This window comes from Culex pipiens, chromosome 2 (assembly GCF_016801865.2).
Source record: "Culex pipiens pallens isolate TS chromosome 2, TS_CPP_V2, whole genome shotgun sequence".
Classification (NCBI taxonomy): domain Eukaryota; kingdom Metazoa; phylum Arthropoda; class Insecta; order Diptera; family Culicidae; genus Culex; species Culex pipiens.
The window spans coordinates 104,365,539-104,386,400 of record NC_068938.1 but is presented as its reverse complement, the minus strand read 5'-3'; the positions used below and the strand labels follow the sequence as shown (position 1 = coordinate 104,386,400).

The 20,862-nt window shown below is 36.2% G+C and overlaps 2 protein-coding genes across 5 annotated transcripts in view; one reads left to right on the top strand and one right to left on the bottom strand.

Moving 5' to 3' along the window:
• Window positions 1-2,706: 2,706 nt before the first annotated feature.
• On the bottom strand, window positions 2,707-14,044 carry LOC120427626 (serine protease inhibitor 28Dc-like). Of its 4 annotated transcripts, none has more exons than XM_039592515.2 (3): window positions 13,711-14,044; window positions 3,750-4,243; window positions 2,707-3,691 (listed from the first exon to the last, which is right to left on the bottom strand). In XM_039592515.2, the coding sequence occupies exons 1-3, from the start codon at window positions 13,753-13,755 to the stop codon at window positions 2,764-2,766; spliced, it is 1,467 nt and encodes a 488-aa protein (XP_039448449.1). In that variant the 5' UTR covers window positions 13,756-14,044; the 3' UTR covers window positions 2,707-2,763. The 4 variants fall into 4 exon arrangements, with proteins under 4 accessions (XP_039448449.1, XP_039448455.1, XP_052563740.1 ...); XM_039592521.2 differs by having other exon boundaries at window positions 13,729-14,044; XM_052707780.1 differs by lacking the exon at window positions 13,711-14,044 and adding an exon at window positions 8,342-8,473.
• A 362-nt stretch (window positions 14,045-14,406) lies between these two features.
• The window catches only part of LOC120428101 (uncharacterized), a 581,627-nt gene continuing 575,171 nt past the window's right edge, over window positions 14,407-20,862 (top strand). Inside the window, exon 1 of the mRNA XM_039593088.2 lies at window positions 14,407-14,661. The gene's annotated coding sequence lies outside the window, so the exon portion shown is untranslated. The remainder of the gene's footprint in view (window positions 14,662-20,862) is intronic.

Below are 20,862 nucleotides of genomic sequence, written 5' to 3'. Positions count from 1 at the left end.
GCCAGTTTGTGACAACTTTGAACTTTTGATAACTTTGTTTAGTGAGTTTATTTTAAAAATTGGTTAAAATTTATTTTTATTTTAAGAAAAACTTATCAAAACAGTCGTTTATAAACAACTATTTTCATGTTTCAACAATATTTGTTCAAAAAATACATTGATTGCATCTTTTTTATTGTCATTTTTCGACCAAAAATACTGTTTAGGAACAAATACGTTAAACAATCCGGTTTGTCCCGGAACCGGTTTAACCCCCAGAGGGAAATTTTATGGTGGTCAGATAGAGGACAAAAAAACACCTCTTGCAATTTGAAGCATCCAAATTCGTCCACTACAGCCCGATTACGAGTCCCTAGCCTGAAATTTGAAATATTTCTAAAGTTATTAGCACTTAAGTGTTATTTATACACTGAAAACCCTATCAACAGAAATTAGTAATAAAGTTAATTTGTTAAAAAGGAGGAATTTTGCTATTTTGACAGAATATTTTGACTAAATGAATGTGAAGAAGGCACCACCCAAGTAACATTTTAGGCTTTATCAAAGCTGTCACAACCGCTATAAAACCTATCAGCCAAAACCAACATTAAAACCCCTTAGTCGTAACAAACTCCCCAGAACCTTGATAAACCCCACTTAAAACCCAAAAGGACCTCCGCAAAAGGTTGTTACGGCCTATTTATAAAACCTACATAGGAGTTCAAGGCTTTACAACTGAATCCTAACAACATCCTCAAAGCCTTGATAAAACCTTTGTTAAAACCTAGTCAGGAGTTATGGAAAAATGACATTTCATACGTCTTCAAACGTCTTATGCCAAATAGTTTTTATTTTGGCAAAATAAGTCTTCGTCTTGCCAAATGAAATTATGGAGATGGTTGTCAAAAATGGCGATGATAAATAATAGATATTAGAGCTAATCCAAATAATTTGAAAGCTTATTTCTCACTATTGATGGCTCAAATTCAACTGCGGTTGAAATTTTATTGATAAATGTAGGGGAGATAGAGCCAAAAAATTCAACTCGCTTCATCAAAAATCAATATTTTGTAATCATAGTGTTTAATGTTAAAAAATATGTTATTGCAATTCATTGAAAAAAATGTTCAAAATATTTTTAAACATCTATCGCTATATAAATCATACCAGAAATTCAGTATAAATGTTTGTTTTCATCAAATTTAAATCAAATTTTTCAGTTTTCTATTTTTTCAACCAAGATGGCGGTCAATCATATTCAATCAGAGCACGCGTCTAGCGCCATATTTATGCACTGCTATTTGGCCGCGATAAATGCTCTTTAAGGAGCTTATGGTTTTAAGTGAGCTTTTTACATGCCTAATGGCACTTGACAGCTACAACACCCTAGGTTTTAACAAAGCATGCGATAAAACCGTTTGGCATGGCATTGCCATCTGGTTTTCAAGCCTCTGTTAAAACTTTCATAAAACCTTATTGAAAGCCAGTCGGCTTTTATTTAAACCCGGTTTTATGTCCGAGGCTTAAAACCCTGTTAGAACCTATTAATTAGCTCTTGCTTGTTGGTTGCGGTGAATGCCCAAATAAAACTATTAGGCAATCAAGATGCTACTATAAACCCTTAATAAAACTTGGTGGTGGCTAGTTGGTTTAAAAATGTTACTTGGGCAACCACCTAATGGTGGATTAAGTAACGTTTTTGAGTAGACATTGAGGAGAAATTGCATGTAAAATGCGTAGGAAACCTTTAAAACCTTACTGGTAGAGCGTCCAATTTCCCGTCCCGGGAATTCCCGGGATTTCCCGAAAAAAAATATTTCCCGTTTCCCGGGAAATTTGTAACCGAAACCAACCAGAAGAACCACAATATTGTGCTCCAACATAGTTAAAATTGCTGTCCCAATTCGCCCCATGTGTCCCGATTGACCCCAGTTTACGGTAACTCCTTACCTCCAATTTAAAATTGAGATTTTTTTACGTTTTTGTTTACCATGATCAAATGAGATGAAAACAGAATTTGTGCAAAATTAATTAATTCAATTGGTTGAATACCTAGTACTAAAGAAATTACAATTTGAAGTAAAAGAATTATGGAGCACTGGTGCAACTACAGGTGTTAGAGGGTTAAATGTAATATAGAAGACATTTTATGGAAAGATGTTAATTTATCGTATAATTTAAATCATGTTGCATAATAATACAAAAGAAATCATTGAAAAATTACTTTCTATTGTTTGTTCTCAAAAAATGCAAAAATATATTCAAAGCTCGCTTCTAATATTTGAAAACATTGGGTTGTTTGGAGTAAAACCAACATTAAAAAGCTTTACCATTTGTTCAAGAGCTGAAACCAATATTTGTCATGTAAAACATTTTTTCTGCATTTTATAATTGTGGATTATGCAATTTTATGATTGTGGATTATGGATTAATTTTACTCACAGTAAAAAATACTTCTCATCAAAAAATACCAAAATACATTTTCTTGTAGTCGAATGATTTTTTACATGCAGTCAAGCTGCTAATTGATCTTCACACTTATTGTTGCATAATATTAATTAAAACCAAGATCATAACTATTTTCAATAAATTTAAAATTTCCTGGGAATTCCCGGGATTTCCCGGGAAATTGGCTGAAAATTTCCCGTTTCCCGGGAAATCAGTAACCCTGGGAAATTGGACTCTCTATAGAGTATACTTACTGGTCATGGTTAGCACAGTTTTGAACGCAAATAAAACAAACTTTTGCAAGCACACACAATTTTTTAATGAATCTCTTGAAATCTACTCAGACGAAGGATCATAAACCGACCCGTAAAACAGCAGTAACTTGGTCGCATCATGCCGAATAGCCAGCACAAAGGGCGTGATCACCCGAAAGTTGATCGATGGCAGCGATCGGTCCATAAGTGTGGCCGTTACCGCTCCCCCCTCGGTTCCTTCCTCGTTCACTTCCAGATCTACCTTGTGCAGAACTCCACCCACAGTGGGGCTGTTCGCGATGGTCATGTTGGTGTTGAGGAGGGAAAAATTGCTGCGTCCTTGGATGAACATCGAGGAAAGTCCAAGCAATCGCAGGGCTGATTTCAGCTCGAAGGAGTTTGTAATGTGCATCTTTGGGAACAGTACCGATGCGGTCCTCATGGTCGTGTTGGAGATTAGCTCGTCTAGGGTATTGGCATCCAGTTTACCGACGAGATCTTGCAAATTTTTACGATTCGATTTGTTTGGAAGAATGATGTACATCGTGATTGTTTTGTTTTTGTACGGGAATCCCAAAATTCGAGCGTCTAACTCCTTTGAGGCGTAGTACGGGAAGCATCCCCCGTGAGACATCATGTCGACCTCAACGGACTCTTCGCTCTCCCCATCCGGGAAGAACTTTCTCGGCTTGGTGGCTCCAGCTGTGAACACATCTTCCCAGAATGCCTTGAAGTACATCGCATTTGCTACCACCATCGTGGTGTCGCGACTCAGTTGATCGGTGATGACCTCCTTGATGCGACCGTTGGTATTTTTATCAATCCACTGGTTGATGACCGCCTTGCTCTCATCGGGACTGTTGACAAAGTCCACAGATTCTATTTCACTCCGATATATCCTTCGGACTCTCACTTCCAACTTCTCGTTATCGTACGTTCCGTTCTGCACAAAAATAGCATTCGCCAGACGGATAATATTGACATCTTGCTCCGAGACACCATCGAAATCCCTAAAAATACAATCATTAGCAGATCTTCAACAGACCACATGATCTTCATCCTACTTACTCATACTCTTCATAATCGTCATCATCATCGGCATACTCCGGCGAAATGCACTTGCTTTCTCCCTTCCATTGGGGCTCACTTTTCAGCACATTTTCACTCCTGACATCATCCAGCAACTCCTCAATCAACTGGCCAAAATTTCTCGGAACCTTAGGGTCATTCCGTTGGTACTTTTTGTTCAACCCCAGAAGCTTCAACAGTTCTTGGCGGGTCGACCCTCGAGAAGCTCGCAGCAACAGCAGCATTGACGAACCAATACTGAGCGGTGAAATGATTTCACTTTTGCTTTCCTTGCTCCGAATCTGAACGGATATGTTACGGGCCAAATTGACCAGCGCGTCACTTACATCCCGGGCGACTTCTTTGGTGACGAACTTGGAGCGGGTCTCGTACGGGCGACCCTTGTGCTGAGCCTCGGTCAGTGCGACTGCAACTACGATGGTAACTATAACTAATTTCCTGAGAAACAGCATCTTGCCTGAGGAGGTTTTGAACTGAAAGCGAAGATGGGGAAAAAAAATATGAACCAAAAATATCTAAAATGATGACGTAATATGTTCAAAAAGAGCAACGGTTTCTCTGCAACCGTAGAGAAACGCAGTTTGGCTTCTTATATAAACATAAGATAACCAATCTTGTAAATAAATATGCACCCACTGGAAAAAAAATTGGAACGATGGTGTGCACAAAGCACAAAAAACATTAATTTAGAACCAGATTATTTTGAAAATCATACTTACAAAACTCAACTGATTCAAAACAATATACACTATTTTATACCAAGTTTCATAATTCCATATTATACTTGTTAATTCAACATCACGTTATCAACTGGAAATTCCAAGCTTTGTTGACGCGTTTCAAATGAGTGTGACGCCAAACGCCGGTTAACACCGGTCAGCACGTTCTCTTTAAAAAAAAATAAAGAACATGATTCACAATTATTGAGGATTATTTTAATTGTCGTAAACATAGAAACAAGTCCATGGAAAATATCCTTATTGCAAAACTAGAATTAGACTAAGAATATCTGTATAGCATAGCATAGCATAGCATAACGGGTCTGCACCACGCTGTGAGGGGTGCCACAATGGTCAATTCAATATTCTTAGACAATTTGATTGCTGCCCGGTACAACCAAGAATATCTAAGAACGTAACTTTCCACACTGTGCTCCAAGGCTACGCCCATACAGTCCCGTGGGGATTTGGGAGGGGATGTTTTTTTTGTTCACTAGTGGCAAAAGTGCAGGGAACCCATGCGACTTTTAAAAGTGAACGGAATATTTTTGGGAGGTTTGGAATGGGGGTTAGGGGAATTTCATCGGGTCGATGTAAATGGTTGAATGCGTAGTGTATTAAATGATTTGAATGTTTGTAAGTGTAAATGAGAGTCTGTACAGTATTATCTAATAAGCATATAGTTTTGTAATAATGATAAATAATAAATATAATAAATATAGTTAATAAAATAAATATAATAAATATGATAAATATAATAAATACAATCAAGATGATTCCAGGAAGCTGTAAAAAAACAGTGATTTAAAATATAAATGCTCCTGATGGTTCCCATGCTGTTTTAGAAAGTTTCGTAACTTTAAGCAATTTGATCATATATGGTATGAGGAAATGGTATGTCACAAGAAAGGAATAGGATAAGGAATAATATAAACATTTAAATAAATCATATAGTGAGTAGATAAATTTACATGTAGACATTTAATTTAAAATAATTCCAGGAAGCTGTAAAAAATGAGAATAATTAAAACAACAGAGACACAAGAATCCTAACACGCGGCTTCGCACCTTCCACAGAATTCGACATGAACACGACCACGAATAAAACACAAAAAGAACACCACAAAAATCCATCATCCCGGCGCTGCTGCTCACATGATACTCATTAGACTAAGAATATCTGTATCTGTTGAAAATGTGTTTTAACATTTTAAGCATTCGATGTTTGTTTTTTTGTGTGTGTTTTTTTGCCTTCCTCACCTTACTGAGGAAAGGCTATAAAATCACTCGAAAAACGAAATTCCTAATTTGACCTCCTAGACCCACCTTCATGTATACATATTAGAGTGTAACAAAAATGACTTTTTGGCGGGCATTCAAGGGTTTGTTCCGGTGGGCATACTAAGCCCAAATCCAAAATATGAGCTAGATTGGACGTAATAGGAGCTGGCGCTCCGCCCTATAATTTTAAATGGGATTCAACCCGTAAAAATACTTTTTTTCAAAAATGTCACTTTTTGAGGCATTTTGGCCACTGAAGCGTTAATTTTCAACATCATTGGCGTGTAGGCCAGATCCTTGCGCATCTTTCGGTATATATAACATTGAAATTTGGAGCACCCTGGAGCTCGGTACAGACCTTCAAAGTTTGGCATTTTTTCGAAAAATTGGTCCCAGCAAAATCAAATGGCGTCTAGGGCGAAGCGCGAAGCATATCTTTTTTGCCGGGGTCAATTTTTCGAAAAAAATCCCAAATTTTGAAGGTCTGTACCGAGCTCCAGGGTGCTCCAAATTTCAATGTTATATATACCAAAAGATGCGCAAGGATCTGGCCTACACGCCAATGATGTTGAAAATAAACGCTTCAGTGGCCAAAATGCCTCAAAAAGTGACATTTTTGAAAAAAAGAATTTTTACGGGTTAAATCCCATTTAAAATTGAAGGGCGGAGCGCCAGCTCCTGTTACGTCCAATCAAGCTCATATTTTGGATTTGGGCTTAGTATGCTCACCGGAACAAACCCTTGAATGCCCGCCAAAAAGTCATTTTTGTTACATCCTAATACATATCGACTCAAAATCAAATTCTGAGCAAATGTCTGTGTGTGTGGTGGGATGTTGATCAAAAAAATTTGCACTGGATTATCTCAGCACTGGCTGAGCCGATTTGGACCGTTTTGGTCTCATTCGATTTGTCTTGGGGTCCCATAAGTCGCTCGTTGGATAGGTAATCAAAAGACCTTTCCAACGAGTTCAAAAGATTGAAGATCTGACAACCCTATCAAAAGTTATAAGCACATAAGTGTCCTGAATTATGAAGATCTGACTACCCAATCTGATGATATGAATAATGAATCAAGTTGATAGAACACTGAAAGGTCCGCCCTTTTGTATCTATTTTGGATAGCATTACCTTCTAAATGTGAAGAAGGCACAAACCACCTAAGGGTGGATTAAGTAACGTTTTTTATGTGTGTTTAACGTGGATGTTTAAATGATGTTGCTATATACTATATTGTTTTGATTTGAGCAGTGAATTCACTAAACAAAGGACATTTGACTTCAAATTCCATTCAAAGGGTGTTTTTTGGAATTGCAAAAAATGTTGTTTGCAACACGATGAAAAACTTTTTTTTTCGACACTCGTCGTTTTCATCCAACTCTTTGGAAAAATGTACGACTTGTGTTGAAAAAATCTTCAATTTGCAACTTGTTGCATAAACTTCTTTTTCAGACAAGTCCTAACGATTTAGCAAAAATATTTAAATTTTATTTACAAAAAAAAAACCAAACTATACTTTTTTACTTGTTGATGCAGTTTGGTTCAAAATCTTATGTTCTTTCAGAAAAATAAAATCAAAAATATCTAGTACTTTGTTTCAGAAATCTCGAGGCAATCCAGTTATTTCGCGAAAACTTAACACGTCCCGGGCAAACAGTAATAACAAAATTCATGCCATTTCAATAACAAATACTGTTAAAATAACAGAAAGTGTTATGGAATCTTCTTGGAAAATCTATTTTTGCATAAGGGCTTAATAAAAGTTTATGTTATCATAACATAATTTGTTATTGGTTGAAAGCCAAAACAACTTTGAAATAACAAGAATAACAAATCTTGTTATAAATAACATATAATGTTATTGGCTTAGTATTTTCAAACAACAAAAAACGTTATTCCCAAGTTATTTCCATCTGCTCGGGGTAGCTTTATGTGTGGAACATACCTGCCTTGCGTTGAGACATTTATGCGTACATGAGCAGTTTATTATAAGGCAAAACATAAATTTCTATAAATGTTACATTTTGAAAAATGTTTTACTTTTGTACTGTAAAGATTATATTATAAAAAAGAATGTTCAAAAATTCATTCAAATTTTAAAAAATATATTGAAAACCACAAAAAAAAGTTAAATTCAATTATGTTTGGAGAAATATGATAAAGGTAACTTTAAGAATGTTGTAACAAAATCAAAATATAGTACTTATTTATTTTGCGAAATTCATTCTCGTTTTCCAGTAATTTTTGCACAGCTCTAACAATGCACGATTCGCTCACACAATCTTATACGACTGGGTTTTCCCCACACAAAATCTATAGCCGTACAGATTAAAAGACCTGCTAAGGTGACCTGAATGAGTTGCTGAGGATTCCAAGCATTCTCGTTGAATTTATCTTGACCCGTCTTTACTATGTGTGTTTCCAGTGTAAACAACTCGTCTCACGATTTAAAGCAAAGATTTTGCACACCTACACAAAAAAAAGAACCAGTTTGTACGATAAAAATAAATCAGAAACACACTCGAAAAAGAATTTTGGAATTATGCTGAGAACAAAAGTTGTTTGAAATTACCTTGCAATGTTAAATTTGAAAACAACCCTAGTTTGATGTTCTATACAAAAAGTTCTATAAAATACTAAAAATGTACACACATTTCAACAGCCACAATATAGCCAAAGCCGCCTTCCGTCGAGAATGTTTTTGCGCTACTGACTTGAACCTTCCGATTGTTGTCACTAATACCGCTCACAACGCGCTCACGCGCGTGTGACTTGAGTTCTCTAGAATGTCGCACGTTTTGAAATAATACTTGTAATGATGACAGGAATTCTTAAAAAAAAACATTTTACATTTTTCTCAACATTTGAGACATTGTTATGATTATGTGTTGTGACAATGAGCCAAACAAAACTAAAACGATCAAAATTTGTGTTTTCTTCTTATATTGTTTTTTAAAGATCCAAAATTGGCTCAAAAATAGTTGTTTATGAATTTTAAAAATTTTTGCTTTGAGCTAACCAGATTCAGATGGTTTGACTCTCGTGAGAAACTTTCCCTAAAAGCGAATGCTCTAATGAATTAAAACCGCGAGCATAAAAACGAACACAAACATGCTTCCGCGAGACACGAGCACCTGTTTTGGTTGAGTTCTTTTTTGTACTTTAGCGCGAAAGAACCCATTGAAATTTGGCATTCAATCGTATCACGCGGTATTGTTCAAATGCTAATTTGTTGACGCAGAGCAGAAACGTTGAAACTTACCTTTATTATTGTGAATAGAGGGTTTTTGTGTTAAAATGAATACAGATTCGCAAAAAAAAACTTTAACTAGGGAGATGTAAGCCACTTGAAGGTTTAAGCATTACTGATCCAATTCACTCAAGTAGATTACAAGCGTCTAAACATTTTTCCATAATATAAAATCAATCATTGCTGATAACATCATTGGTCAATTGAAAGGAATTTAAGTTTAGGTTTTACCTAAACTTAACAGCATGAATAATTATAGTAAGAAAATATATTGAATTAAACAATCTAATAAATACGTTGAAAAATGGAATGATAAACTTGATTTTCTTTTTTTTTGCGCTTGTTACTGTGATTTTTGTTTGATTTGCTTTGTTTAAAAATGAAAAAAAATCACAGGCTAGAATAGAAAAAAATAAAAGTGAAACTTTAAACTAAGTTAAAATGATGCCTTCAAATCAATTGTGTTTTTATTAGAATTTAACAGTTCTGCTTCAGGATGTTACATTTGCAATTCATAGATTTGGAGAACTTTTCAACTGAGATCAATTCATAGGCCTTTGCAGGGAGGGTACATATTTCTACGTTTAGATTTTGCTAGCTGGTTGCTCTTTTAGGGAAAATAAACATTGAAAAAAAAATGATGCCTTTTCAGACAAGATTCTAAATAATTTCTTTACTCTAGAAAAACAGATAAGGGTTGTTTCAGTTCCAACTACATGAATTTATTTATTTTTTCATAGACAGTAGAGTGGTCCAAATCCGGGCTTACTCGGGGCTACCCCCTGGAATCAAAGATTGACCCATTAGGCCGTCCCAAAAAAATGAAAAGTTGTCAAATCTTCGGTGCTTACCCCTATAATGTTAGATTAGGATGTCAGGAACAATCTTTTTATACAACAAAAAATTCCCAAAAATGGTTTACAACTCGCGCGCGGAGCTTGAATGAAAAAAGTGCATTTTTCGAGTATTTTTCAGAAATGTGCGTAACAATCATACTAAAGTCATTCAAATTTGGTCGCCTTGGGCTTCAAGTTATAGTTTAATGTCCCCTGAACAAATTCCTGTGCAGACATAGTCCATAAAAGCTTGTTTTTGGGCATGGCAGTTTACGTCACATTGTGAGAAAATGTCATGTTTTTTCATGAAAGGTTATTAACAAATATCGTTTTTGAGCGAGCAAAATAAAAATATCCAAAATATATGCCTTCCCGTTTGAAATCATAGTAGCCATTGTTTTATGCTAAAAACACTTATATACCAAGAATTTTGAAAATTCGTCACTTTTTGTTCACTAAAACGCAAATATCTCGACTTTGCGTGGACATAAATTGAATGTTAAAAATAGCAAAATGATCTCCGTGAAATTTCCTATAAGCTGAATGCATTAGTTTTGGCTGCAAATTTTTTTGGCTCGTTTTGGGGAGTGGTTTTTGAAATTTTTCGGCCAAAAAATACAATTTTTTCTCCCTAAAACGCCCTGCCATGTCCAAAAACAAGCTTTTATGGACTATGTCTGTACAGGAATTTGTTCAGGGGACATTAAACTATGACTTGAAGCCCAAGGCGACCAAATTTGAATGACTTTAGTATGATTGTTACGCGCATTTCTGAAAAATACTCGAAAAATGCACTTTTTCATTCAAGCTCCGCGCGCAAGTTGTAAACCATTTTTGGGAATTTTTTGTTGTATGAAAACATTGTTCCTGACATCCTAATCTACCATTCTAGGGGTAAGCACCGAAGATTTGAATTTTTTTTATTTTTTTTGGGTCGGCCTATTGACCCATGACTAGGCTAGAAAGAGGGACTAAGATAAGATAAATTCTACTCAAATTGTCGTGAAAGTCTCTTATGCGTTTTCAAAACTTTTTAGTGAATTAGGCCGCTACAAATATTTTTCAAAGTTTATATCGCCCACTAGAAATATGTTGAACAGTTCAGATATTTAACAAAAAAACACAAACTCTGCTTGTTAATTTTGATTTTAAAATGAAAAAAAAATATATAAAAAAGCTGTCAAAGACGAAAGGAAAATTTACACTTTTATTTACAAATTAATAGGATGTTTATAACACAAAATGTATAACAATTGAACTGCCACTGATCGCATCGCATCATCTACAACATATGCATTTTCATCACTTTTGAGTTAATGATGCAGTTTTGTTCAAAATCGTGTGCACTTTCAGAAAAGCCCGGTACTTTGTTCTAGAAATCTGGAGGAAAACCAGGTATTTCGCGAACACTGTGCCTTATGTGCGGGACAACCTTGCCTTGCATTTTTCTCTGTTTGCTGTTTTTGCATATGGGACATTTATGCGAAGATGAGCAGTAAATGCACTTATAGTTGAAGAATTTCTTGATAGTCCAATTGGCATTTGGCACATCGTTAAGGCCCTTTATATTTCATAAAATTTTTGCACCAAATTTACTCAATACGTGTTTTCCCTACGTTGAATCATCGGTTGTTCCAACTCCAAGAAACAGATTAAATTAAGTTGGGGTTTTACATGAATAGTTGATGCAACATGCTTATCATTGTGGTTAAAATAAGTTTCAATTGGAAATTGCAAAAGAAAGGGGTTTACCAAGTCCTTACTCATCAGTCTACCATTCCATTGAATAAATTATTTAAAAAAAAAACCGGTTTAGTAAACATCCATTCAACAAATTGTTTTATACAACGTTTCGAATGAGTTGCTCATGATTTTTGATGAACTCCAATAGACAAAACTAAACAATTACTAGCAGTTGTTGTAACACTTTAAATACACTGACCAACAAAATTTCTGCGCAGACTCAACTCGAGGGGAAGCATGAAGTTTGTGGTACCCAGCATCACGTGCACTTTTAATTTTTCAAAAATATTTAGACAGGGCTAAAGTTTGTATGGAGAATTTGTGCTGTTCGCTACTCCCACATATTGCATGCAATTTTTTGGTTGTATGCAACAGCGACGAACCGCCCTAATTCTTCATACAAACTTTGGAGAAAAACCATTCGACCCTGTTTAAATATTTTTGAAAAAAATCAAAGTGCACGAAATTCTGGGGACCCCAAACTTTATGCTTCCCTTCGAGTTTAGCCTGCGCAGTCATTTTCCAGAAACCGCAACCATTCAACATATTTCGTTTCGATTTAAAGAACCTTCTGACGACAGTATGATTCAATATTCAAAGATTAATTAAAGTCACGTGCCCATTATCGAACCCTTTTAATCGCACATTAGTTTATAAATATGACCACTGACAAACCCCATAAACGACATTTTAATTATTCTTCATTTAGAGTGCTTCATTGAATTGCAAAGATGATTATCGTGGCAATTAGACATATTGCAGTGCATTTAAAAATCATGATAAAATAATGCTATTCAATCAAAAGTGTGAGGTTTTACTACACTTAATTATGAAACTTTGGATTTAAACATTTTGAAACTCAATCTCATCACTAGGTAGAATTCACCAAAATCCGCTAGTTAGAACCAAATGCTGTCAGCGTTTTAAAACCAAAACAGTGTGGGTTTTGAAAAGATGACTCAGGTATGATTATAAACCAGTTTTTAGCACTTATTAACCCTCAACATCCCAGCAGCAAAAAGGTTTTTGCAGCTCGCTAATTCTCCAAGTTTTCGTAAGTGATTTTTCTTTGTTTTTTTTTTTTTTTGGTTCGGATGAAACTTTGTCCTCTCATTTGTCAAGTGAAAAAAAGTTTTTTGTTTTTTTCCATACAGAAACAATAAAATTTTGCGGACTAGTCATACAAAATAGCCATGTTAATATTCGTAAAAAGTGTATCCGGATCGATTTGGTGCCTTCAGCAAAGTTGTGTGTTGTCATATGTTTATCGGACCTTTTCTCGAGAATTAAGCATTTTGGAAAATGTTGAATACGGTCACCGAAAAATACAATTAATTTTGAGATACAAACCAAATTAACAATCAAAAATTTTAACTTTGAGTTTAAGTGCTTGCCGATTATTTTCTTTGACAGCCAAATAGAGTCCTAAACCCCTAAGTAGATATTCATGTACAATGGTTGAAAATGCGCTCAGAACAAGTTCTCATCACATCATTTTTATTTTAATGTAAAAATTTAAATATACAAGACGATATTTGACGATGGATCAACTATGGTCCCCTTAGAACGAGCTGTCAAGTGAAATACTTTTTGTCAAGTGCTTATTTTTCAAAATTGAATTTAAAATCAATTTTCAACTCTTTGTGGTCGTTCAAAGTGCCATTGCGCTTAGAAAAACAAGCTTTATCATAGGGAGCAATAAATCAACAACTAAAACTTAATGTTAAGACCTATTTGCGACAGTATATCTTGAAATAATTTTAAAAAAATGGTACTAACTAGTAAAAGTACAAAATATATTCATAAATTAATAAAAAATATGCTAAATTTGCAGGAACGAAACAGTCTCAGCTTCTTTAAGTATTACAAAGCAAGTCATTTATTGGCACCGAAATTATTCAACATAACGAAAGTTTCCCATGAGTCAGCCTAAAAAAGGCACCTACCAAAATAAAAATTCTAGCCGCGTTTTCGGCACAAATTAGCTGCTATTTAAACCTTTCACCTTCGGCAAACCATTCAACCGGTCCGTTGGCGGACAAACCGAACATTATGATAAAACGACCCACATTAATCTCATGTCCCATTCATAAATACCCCTCGCACACTCACCGCAAACACACAAAATACCTTATGTGACACTGAAAAAGCCGCCATAAATGACGCGGAAATTCGTCTCGCGGTGGAAAGTGTGATTTGCGACAACACCGCAAAACACAACAGAAGGTGGCTTATGTGGTCATCCGCTGCCGAAATCCAGTAAACAACCGACGGACGGATTTTTGCATGAACGCCGCGAAACTTTGGAGCTTTGAATGATTACCGGAATTTCCGTACGCAGAGCTTAGACGGCGATCGTGGTAAATATACAAAACATACGAAAACACTGCCTCGATTGTTGATTACGAAGTCTGCAACGGTGATCGTGTCAGCGCTGCCGCGATCGCACTAAAACACGCATGAACTAGACCATAGTAGGTGTAGTAAACAGCGAGTAGTTCGCGAAACTCGCCGCGATCATCACTGCTGGCAGTGTTGCCAATTAATGTCGTCGTACACTGTCAAAAATCTCATATCGTATGGCGTGACAGCAACTTAGGTTGGCAAGCGAGAGTGGTACTAAAACCTAGACTAAAACAGTAGTTAACCGAATGAACTATCAATACTTCAGTAGACTAAATATACCCTACTGGCAACCTGGCCACGATCAGTAGCAATTCCTGCGCTCTTCCTCTCACGAGAGATCCAATTCGAGAGAGTTCACCATCGCTCTGGCTCCGACCTTTTAACGAACCACCGACCAGAACGAGACTCCAGTTCTTCGGTAACGACGTCCAGACGCGGTCCACTGGTCACTGATCGCTGTGATCCGGTGAAGTTACTTGTCCCAACCTGTTATCGTGATCGTGTCCCAACCAAGTTGGGGGATCTTCATAGTGTGAAGATCAGAGTGTCGAGTTGAAGAACCTTGCTGCGGACAAAGGTGTTGGATACCTGTGGATCAGTGGCTGGCTGCTGCGGTGAATCACTCCGCTGTGATTCTTGTTATTGACTTTGAGCAAGGTAATTGATACGACATCGCTGGCATATGGGTGAAACCCAGAGGATTGCTACGCTCGAGGGACATTCACTAGAGGCTACCGCAAAACCGCTGATAACGATGATTCGGACCAAAACACGTTACAATGCGAGAGTTTAGGCTGCGGAAGCTCACTCGCTCCGGGTTACAGGAATAATCAAGCAGCGTTATCGCGACCGGGTCATCGGTGAAGGCAACCCCCGGGTCGGTGGTACAAGGACTGTGTTGTTTTGTGGGATTCCTCCACGGATGAAACAGTCTGTTCGGCGTAACGGAACCTGTTTGGAGGAGTCCGCGGGGCTGTGTGAGTGTGTGATGACGGTCACGAATACCTCTGCCGGGGAATCGTGAGGACTGTATACAAATAAAACTTGACGACTCGGCATACTAATTGATGCAGATTGATATTGATACATGGTGCGTTGCGTCGAAGCTTGCGAGGAACGACGAGTTTGGATCGGGTGTTGGACATCAACTTTTACAAATTCCTGTTGCATCTTTACCATAAAAAGAAGAACATATTCCAACTTAATTAATGACGAATCAAAATCGAAACACTCATGAAGTCGCGTGATACGTTGTTACACTACTACAATATGTGTGCAAAGTACACTGACGTGAAAAGTCCTAGGTTTGTTTAAAAAAAAAGTCTGAAAAGTGATAAGAACTTGAACTTCCACTAAACCGTGTAACGAGAACTAAGTTTCCCTTTAATCAAGGATCCCTCACATATCTGGAAAGATAAATCAACCCAATTACGAAATCATCTCTGTGATACGGCTTTACGCAGTAGGCCTGGCCGCTTTAACGCTTGTGATGTTTCAATGCATTCTTATGCAATGACTCATCACAAATGTTAATAAATGACAAGAATACTGCCCATGATCGCATAAATGTCCCATATGCATTTTCAACAAGTTGAGAAAACGAGCTTGGAAGTTTGAAAAACGTTTTCTCATTAATTTTAAATATACAACCAGTATACTCAAAAATCATTCAACATAGTTCTCATACATGCTCTTGTTTATGCTTTTGATAAGTTTGTATTGAAATTAGTCTTGATTTTTCTCTTTCAATTCAAAAAAGTACGCAGGATGGGACCTGGTATGTGAACATTTTCTACATAGTGCATCAATATGTTCGCAAACCAGCCCGATCGCAGCATGCTGCCTAGGTAACCCCAGTAGTAAACAAATTTTTCAGCAGAAAATGGAGAAAATTTGCATTCTTTTAAAATGATTCAATCAGCCATTTGGGAGATTTGTGTGACCGTGAAATTGATGAAAACCCTTCAAGATGGCCGGTCTGTATAATTGCTGACTATATTTAAAAGATTGGAGTATCCGAAAGGTATGTTCAGGACATAATATTTTGTAGAGGGACTGGTTTGTGAACATTATCACGATGGGACTCATATTTGAACATTTTTCAGATGGGACAAACAAATTTGTCGTTGATTACTGAATTTCTGGAACAAAGTGGTAAATATTATTAGTTTAGCTTAAAGGAACACAAAAAACGAAGCCATTCCAATATCTAAGTCAAAATAGACAAAAATGCATATGGGACATTTATGCGAACATGGGCAGAATAGTGCTTGGCGTAATCTAACCTAAGGCACTATCCAAGATCCCTTCGAAAGATTGGCTGCGCTAGGGTCTGATTAGATTAGATTAGATTAAAAGAAATATGTAGCGATTCTACTAATTTATCGAATATAAAATGCATGCATGACGCGATCCTGAATCAAACTAACAGAAAACACAAATGACCGATTGACCAAAATGTCTCTTTTTTCCAATTTTCAATAAGATTTTTTAAATGAAAGAATTCATTTTCATTAGGATTAAATAATTGCAATGTGCTTTGAATGCGTTTTCTTACCTCAAACGCCAAACATATTGACCAAACATGGTCTGCAAGCCATTGAATGGGAAAGGAGTTTTTTTTCATAAAACTGCTCCTTTCGTTGTCCTGTCACGCAAAGAAATGGCTGTCAAAACTCAAATTTCAACCAATTCGTTCAGTTCAAGGAGCAAAAGATTCGTTTTTCAATTTGTGATAATGTGTAGAAGAGCAAATGTTTCATAAAATCAAACTGGCAAAACTGTTGCAATTGTCCTGGTGTCCCTTTTAAAAGTTCAGTTTTACGATGTTGTCCCGTCACGCTACATTTTCATTTCAATATTGTTCATTCTACATGCCATTTCTATGTTGGAATATTAATTTTCTTTTCAAATATGTAAAAACATTGGGAGGTTTCTTAAGAGCGAGTCCACGAACAGGGCATACCCCTTTGTATGGGACGTGGACCTCACCAATCTGCCTGAAATTTTCAGGGATTGCTTGTACATATAAAACTAGCATCTGGGCAAATTATGAGCATTCTAGGTCAACGGGAAGTGGAGCAAATCAGGACCCAAAGTTTAAAGGTTCAAACAAGTCAAAAATCTTAAAAAAGGCTATACCCGAGCAGACGGAAATAACTTGGGAAGGTCAGTTTTTGATATTGTGAGAAGATCGAAATATGTTATTGGGATCATCGAATTAGTTGTTAAAATAACAAAAATCAATAACAAAGATTTATCGAAGAATAACTTAACTGTTATTATTTTGTTATTGCAATAACAAACCAATAACACAGAAGGAATCTTGAAGGAATAACAAGATTTGTTATTTTGTGCGGAGAGGTGGAGAAGCATAATAACAAAAATTGTTATTGAACTTGTATGTCTCCATAACAAAAAAAAATATTGTTTTGGTTTATTTGCCATTTGCAAATAAACCTGCACTTCCGCTCTAATCTAGTAAGTCCCATATGTAAAAACAGCAAGCCGAGAAAAACGCAAAACAAATTTGTCCCGCCTATAAGGCTACGTGTTAAGATTTCACGAAAAAGTGGAATTTGCTACGGTTTTCTCGAACAAACTACTGAATTTAATTGGTTTTTCTGATAGTTCACATGATTTTGAACCAAACTGCATCGATAACTCAAAATTGACGAAATTACATATGGGACGGACTTGATTTGAGCGGCAGTGCAGTTGCCATAACTCTTCTGTACTAGTCAGGGCTGCAGAGTCGGGTTCCTTCAAGCGACTTGGAATCCATACTTTGAAGACAACTCCGACTCTGGATGCAGGACATGACGTCAACGCCGACTTCAGCTCTCCAAAAATACCCGACTTCACAGATTCCGACTCCAAGTGAAAGTTGCTGAAAATTAGCTGAATCCGATGCCGTCTCCGAGGTCTCACTCCAGCTCGAACTTCAACGTCAGCTCCGACTTCCTCGCTCTGTGAAAATAATAACAGTTTTTGTTATTCACATTTCAAAAATTCTCAATAAATAAATCAATTCCCTTAGAGAATATAACAAACATTAAAAAAACAACTTTCAAAAGTTAATTTTATCAGATTAATTTAAGCTTAAGGACCCCATTTCATGGTCAAATAAATGACCACGATTAAATTGGTCAAAATTATTCCATAGTTCTAGCCAATTTTAGTAAAGTTTCTTAGGGGGTATATCAAATAATAAAAAAAAACAATTTTTAAAATTTCATCTTTTTAGAATAATTTTAGCTTAAGGACCCCATTCATGGCCAAAATAATGACCCCGACGAAAATGGTCAAAATTATCCCATAGTTCTAGCCAATATTAGCAAAGTCACTTAGGGGGTATATCAAATAATAAAAAAAAAACAATTTTCAAATTTTCAACTTTTTAGAATAATTTTAGCCTTAGGACCCCATTTCATGGCCAAAATAATGACCCTGACGAAATTGGACAAAATTATACCCAAGATCTAAACATATTTAACAAAACAAAAAATAATAACAGATTGTGTTATGGACAATAAAAATCTTTTCCATTTGTGCGATTTATGATAATTTTATTTCTAAGTCAGAATACCAAACGAATAACAAATCATGTTATTAGGAGAGTTTTTGAAATGTATAACATTTCCTCTTATTAGCGTGTTATTAAACATTTTCAGTATAATATCACTTCAATACCAAATCTTGTTATTTTATCAGAAACTGTTATTATTTTGCCTTCCTCACTGAGGTAAGGCTATAATCCTGCTCGAAAAATGAACTTTTGAAAAACAGCTCGTAGACCTATGTTCATGTATACCTATCGACTCAGAATCGAAAACTGAACAAATGTCTGTGTGTGTGTGTGTATGTGTGTGCGTATTCCCCTTGGGGCTCGAAATTCTTGCCAAGTTTTCTCGGCACTGGCTGATCCGATTTGAGTCAAACAAGTTGCATTCGATCCGGTTTGGTGCCCCATACTGCACTATTGAATTGTTTGAAGATCCGATAAGTAGTTCAAAAGTTACGTATAAAAAAGTGTCAGGGTTGCGAATCGGGTGCTGGAATTTTGATGCCGGATCTCACTTATCTATATGAAAACTATTTCCGGATCTATCATCCGACCCATCGTTGGTTAGGTTATCAAAAGACCTTTCCAACGAGTCCAAAACATTGAAGATCTGGCAACCCTGTCTCGAGATATGGCCACTTAAGTGATAATTATGCACTTTTTTGAAGCCGGATCTCACTTATCTATATGAAAACTATGTCCGGATCCATCATCCGACCCATCGTTGGTTAGGTAATCAAAAGACCTTTCCAATGAGCCTAAAACATTGAAGATCTGGCAACCCTGTCTCGAGATATGACCACTTAAGTGATATTTATGCACTTTTTTGAAGCCGGATCTCACTTATCTATATGAAAACTATGTCCGGATCTATCATCCGACCAATCGTTGGTTAGGTAATCAAAAGACCTTTCCAATGAGTCCAAAACATTGAAGATCTGGCAACCCTGTCTCGAGATATGACCACATAAGTGATATTTATGCACTTTTTTGAAGCCGGATCTCATTTAACTATATGAAAACTATGTCCGGATCTATCATCCGACCAATCGTTGGTTAGGTAATCAAAAGACCTTTCCAATGAGTCCAAAACATTGAAGATCTGGCAACCCTGTCTCGAGATATGACCACTTAAGTGATATTTATGCACTTTTTTGAAGCCGGATCTCAAACAAATGCATGTAAACTATGTCCGGATTCATCATCTGACTCATCGTTGGTTAGGTAATCAAAAGACCTTTCCAATGAGTCCAAAACATTGAAGATCTGGCAACCCTGTCTCGAGATATGACCACTTGAGTGGTATTTTTGTACTTTTTTTAATGCCTAAGCTATGTCCGGATCCATCATCCGACCCACTGTTGGTTAGGTAATGAGTCTTTCCCATGAGTCTAAAACATTGAAAATCTGGCAACGCTCAGTCTTATGTTATGACCGCTTAAGTAACATTTATGTATTTTTTTCTTTTTTGAGAAATAGATGGAATTTGTGTCCAAATCCATCATATCACCAAATGTTGGTAAAAAGTGAGGAAGGCACCAACCACATAGGTGGATTAAGTTAGTTTTTTCTTCTTGAAGTTGAAGTTCAGGATAAAATAATAACACTTTTTGTTATTTTAACAAGATTTGTTTTTGAAATATTATTCATTTTGTTATTACCGTCTGCCCGGGTAGCTTAGGCAAAATTCCATTTAATTTCAAAATTCAAAATGCATCTGAAAGGGCTTAAAAATGCAACAAAATGCAGGGAGAAGCATCCCAATTGGTGAAATCTAAAGGGAGTTATTGGCATTTTAGTGAAAAAATAGCATAATTTTCAAACTCATATAAAAAAGACCTGCAGCTTGTAGGGGACATCTGGGCCTACCATCTAAGACTAAGAACGCTTTGGGTAAGGCAGTTTAACATATTTAATAGACACTTTTACTTATAGTGAATTTTTTGGTTGTAAATTTTTGCTCGGGGGAACTCTAAGATCCCATTTTTTGGTAATAATTTTATCATATTCGTGTTCCTGGATCAATTTTGCAATAGAAACATGCATAAAAATGTTTATTTTCATCCATTTTAACCCTTTAAAAAATGAAAGTTAAGTATGGGATTTTCCCTACAAGTTTGTAATAACAAATATTTCTCAAAGAACAATCCCTCTTTAGGGCAGGTCAGTTCAAATTCCAAACATAAAATCAAAAACCCAAATTGGTAATAATTGTGAGATCCGCACGCTGCACCTAACCAGGATATGCCATCTTTTTTCAAGCAGTGAATGACAACAACCAAAATTTTAAGTTT

Coding starts and splice junctions, on each gene's coding strand:
- LOC120427626 (XM_039592515.2), bottom strand. CDS start 13,755: ATGGCGGCTTTTTCAGTGTCACATAAGGTATTTTGTGTGTTTGCG. Junction 4,244..13,710: donor AGGTATTTTGTGTGTTTGCG/GTGAGTGTGCGA, acceptor CTTCGCTTTCAG/TTCAAAACCTCCTCAGGCAA. Junction 3,692..3,749: donor GACGATTATGAAGAGTATGA/GTAAGTAGGATG, acceptor TTGTATTTTTAG/GGATTTCGATGGTGTCTCGG.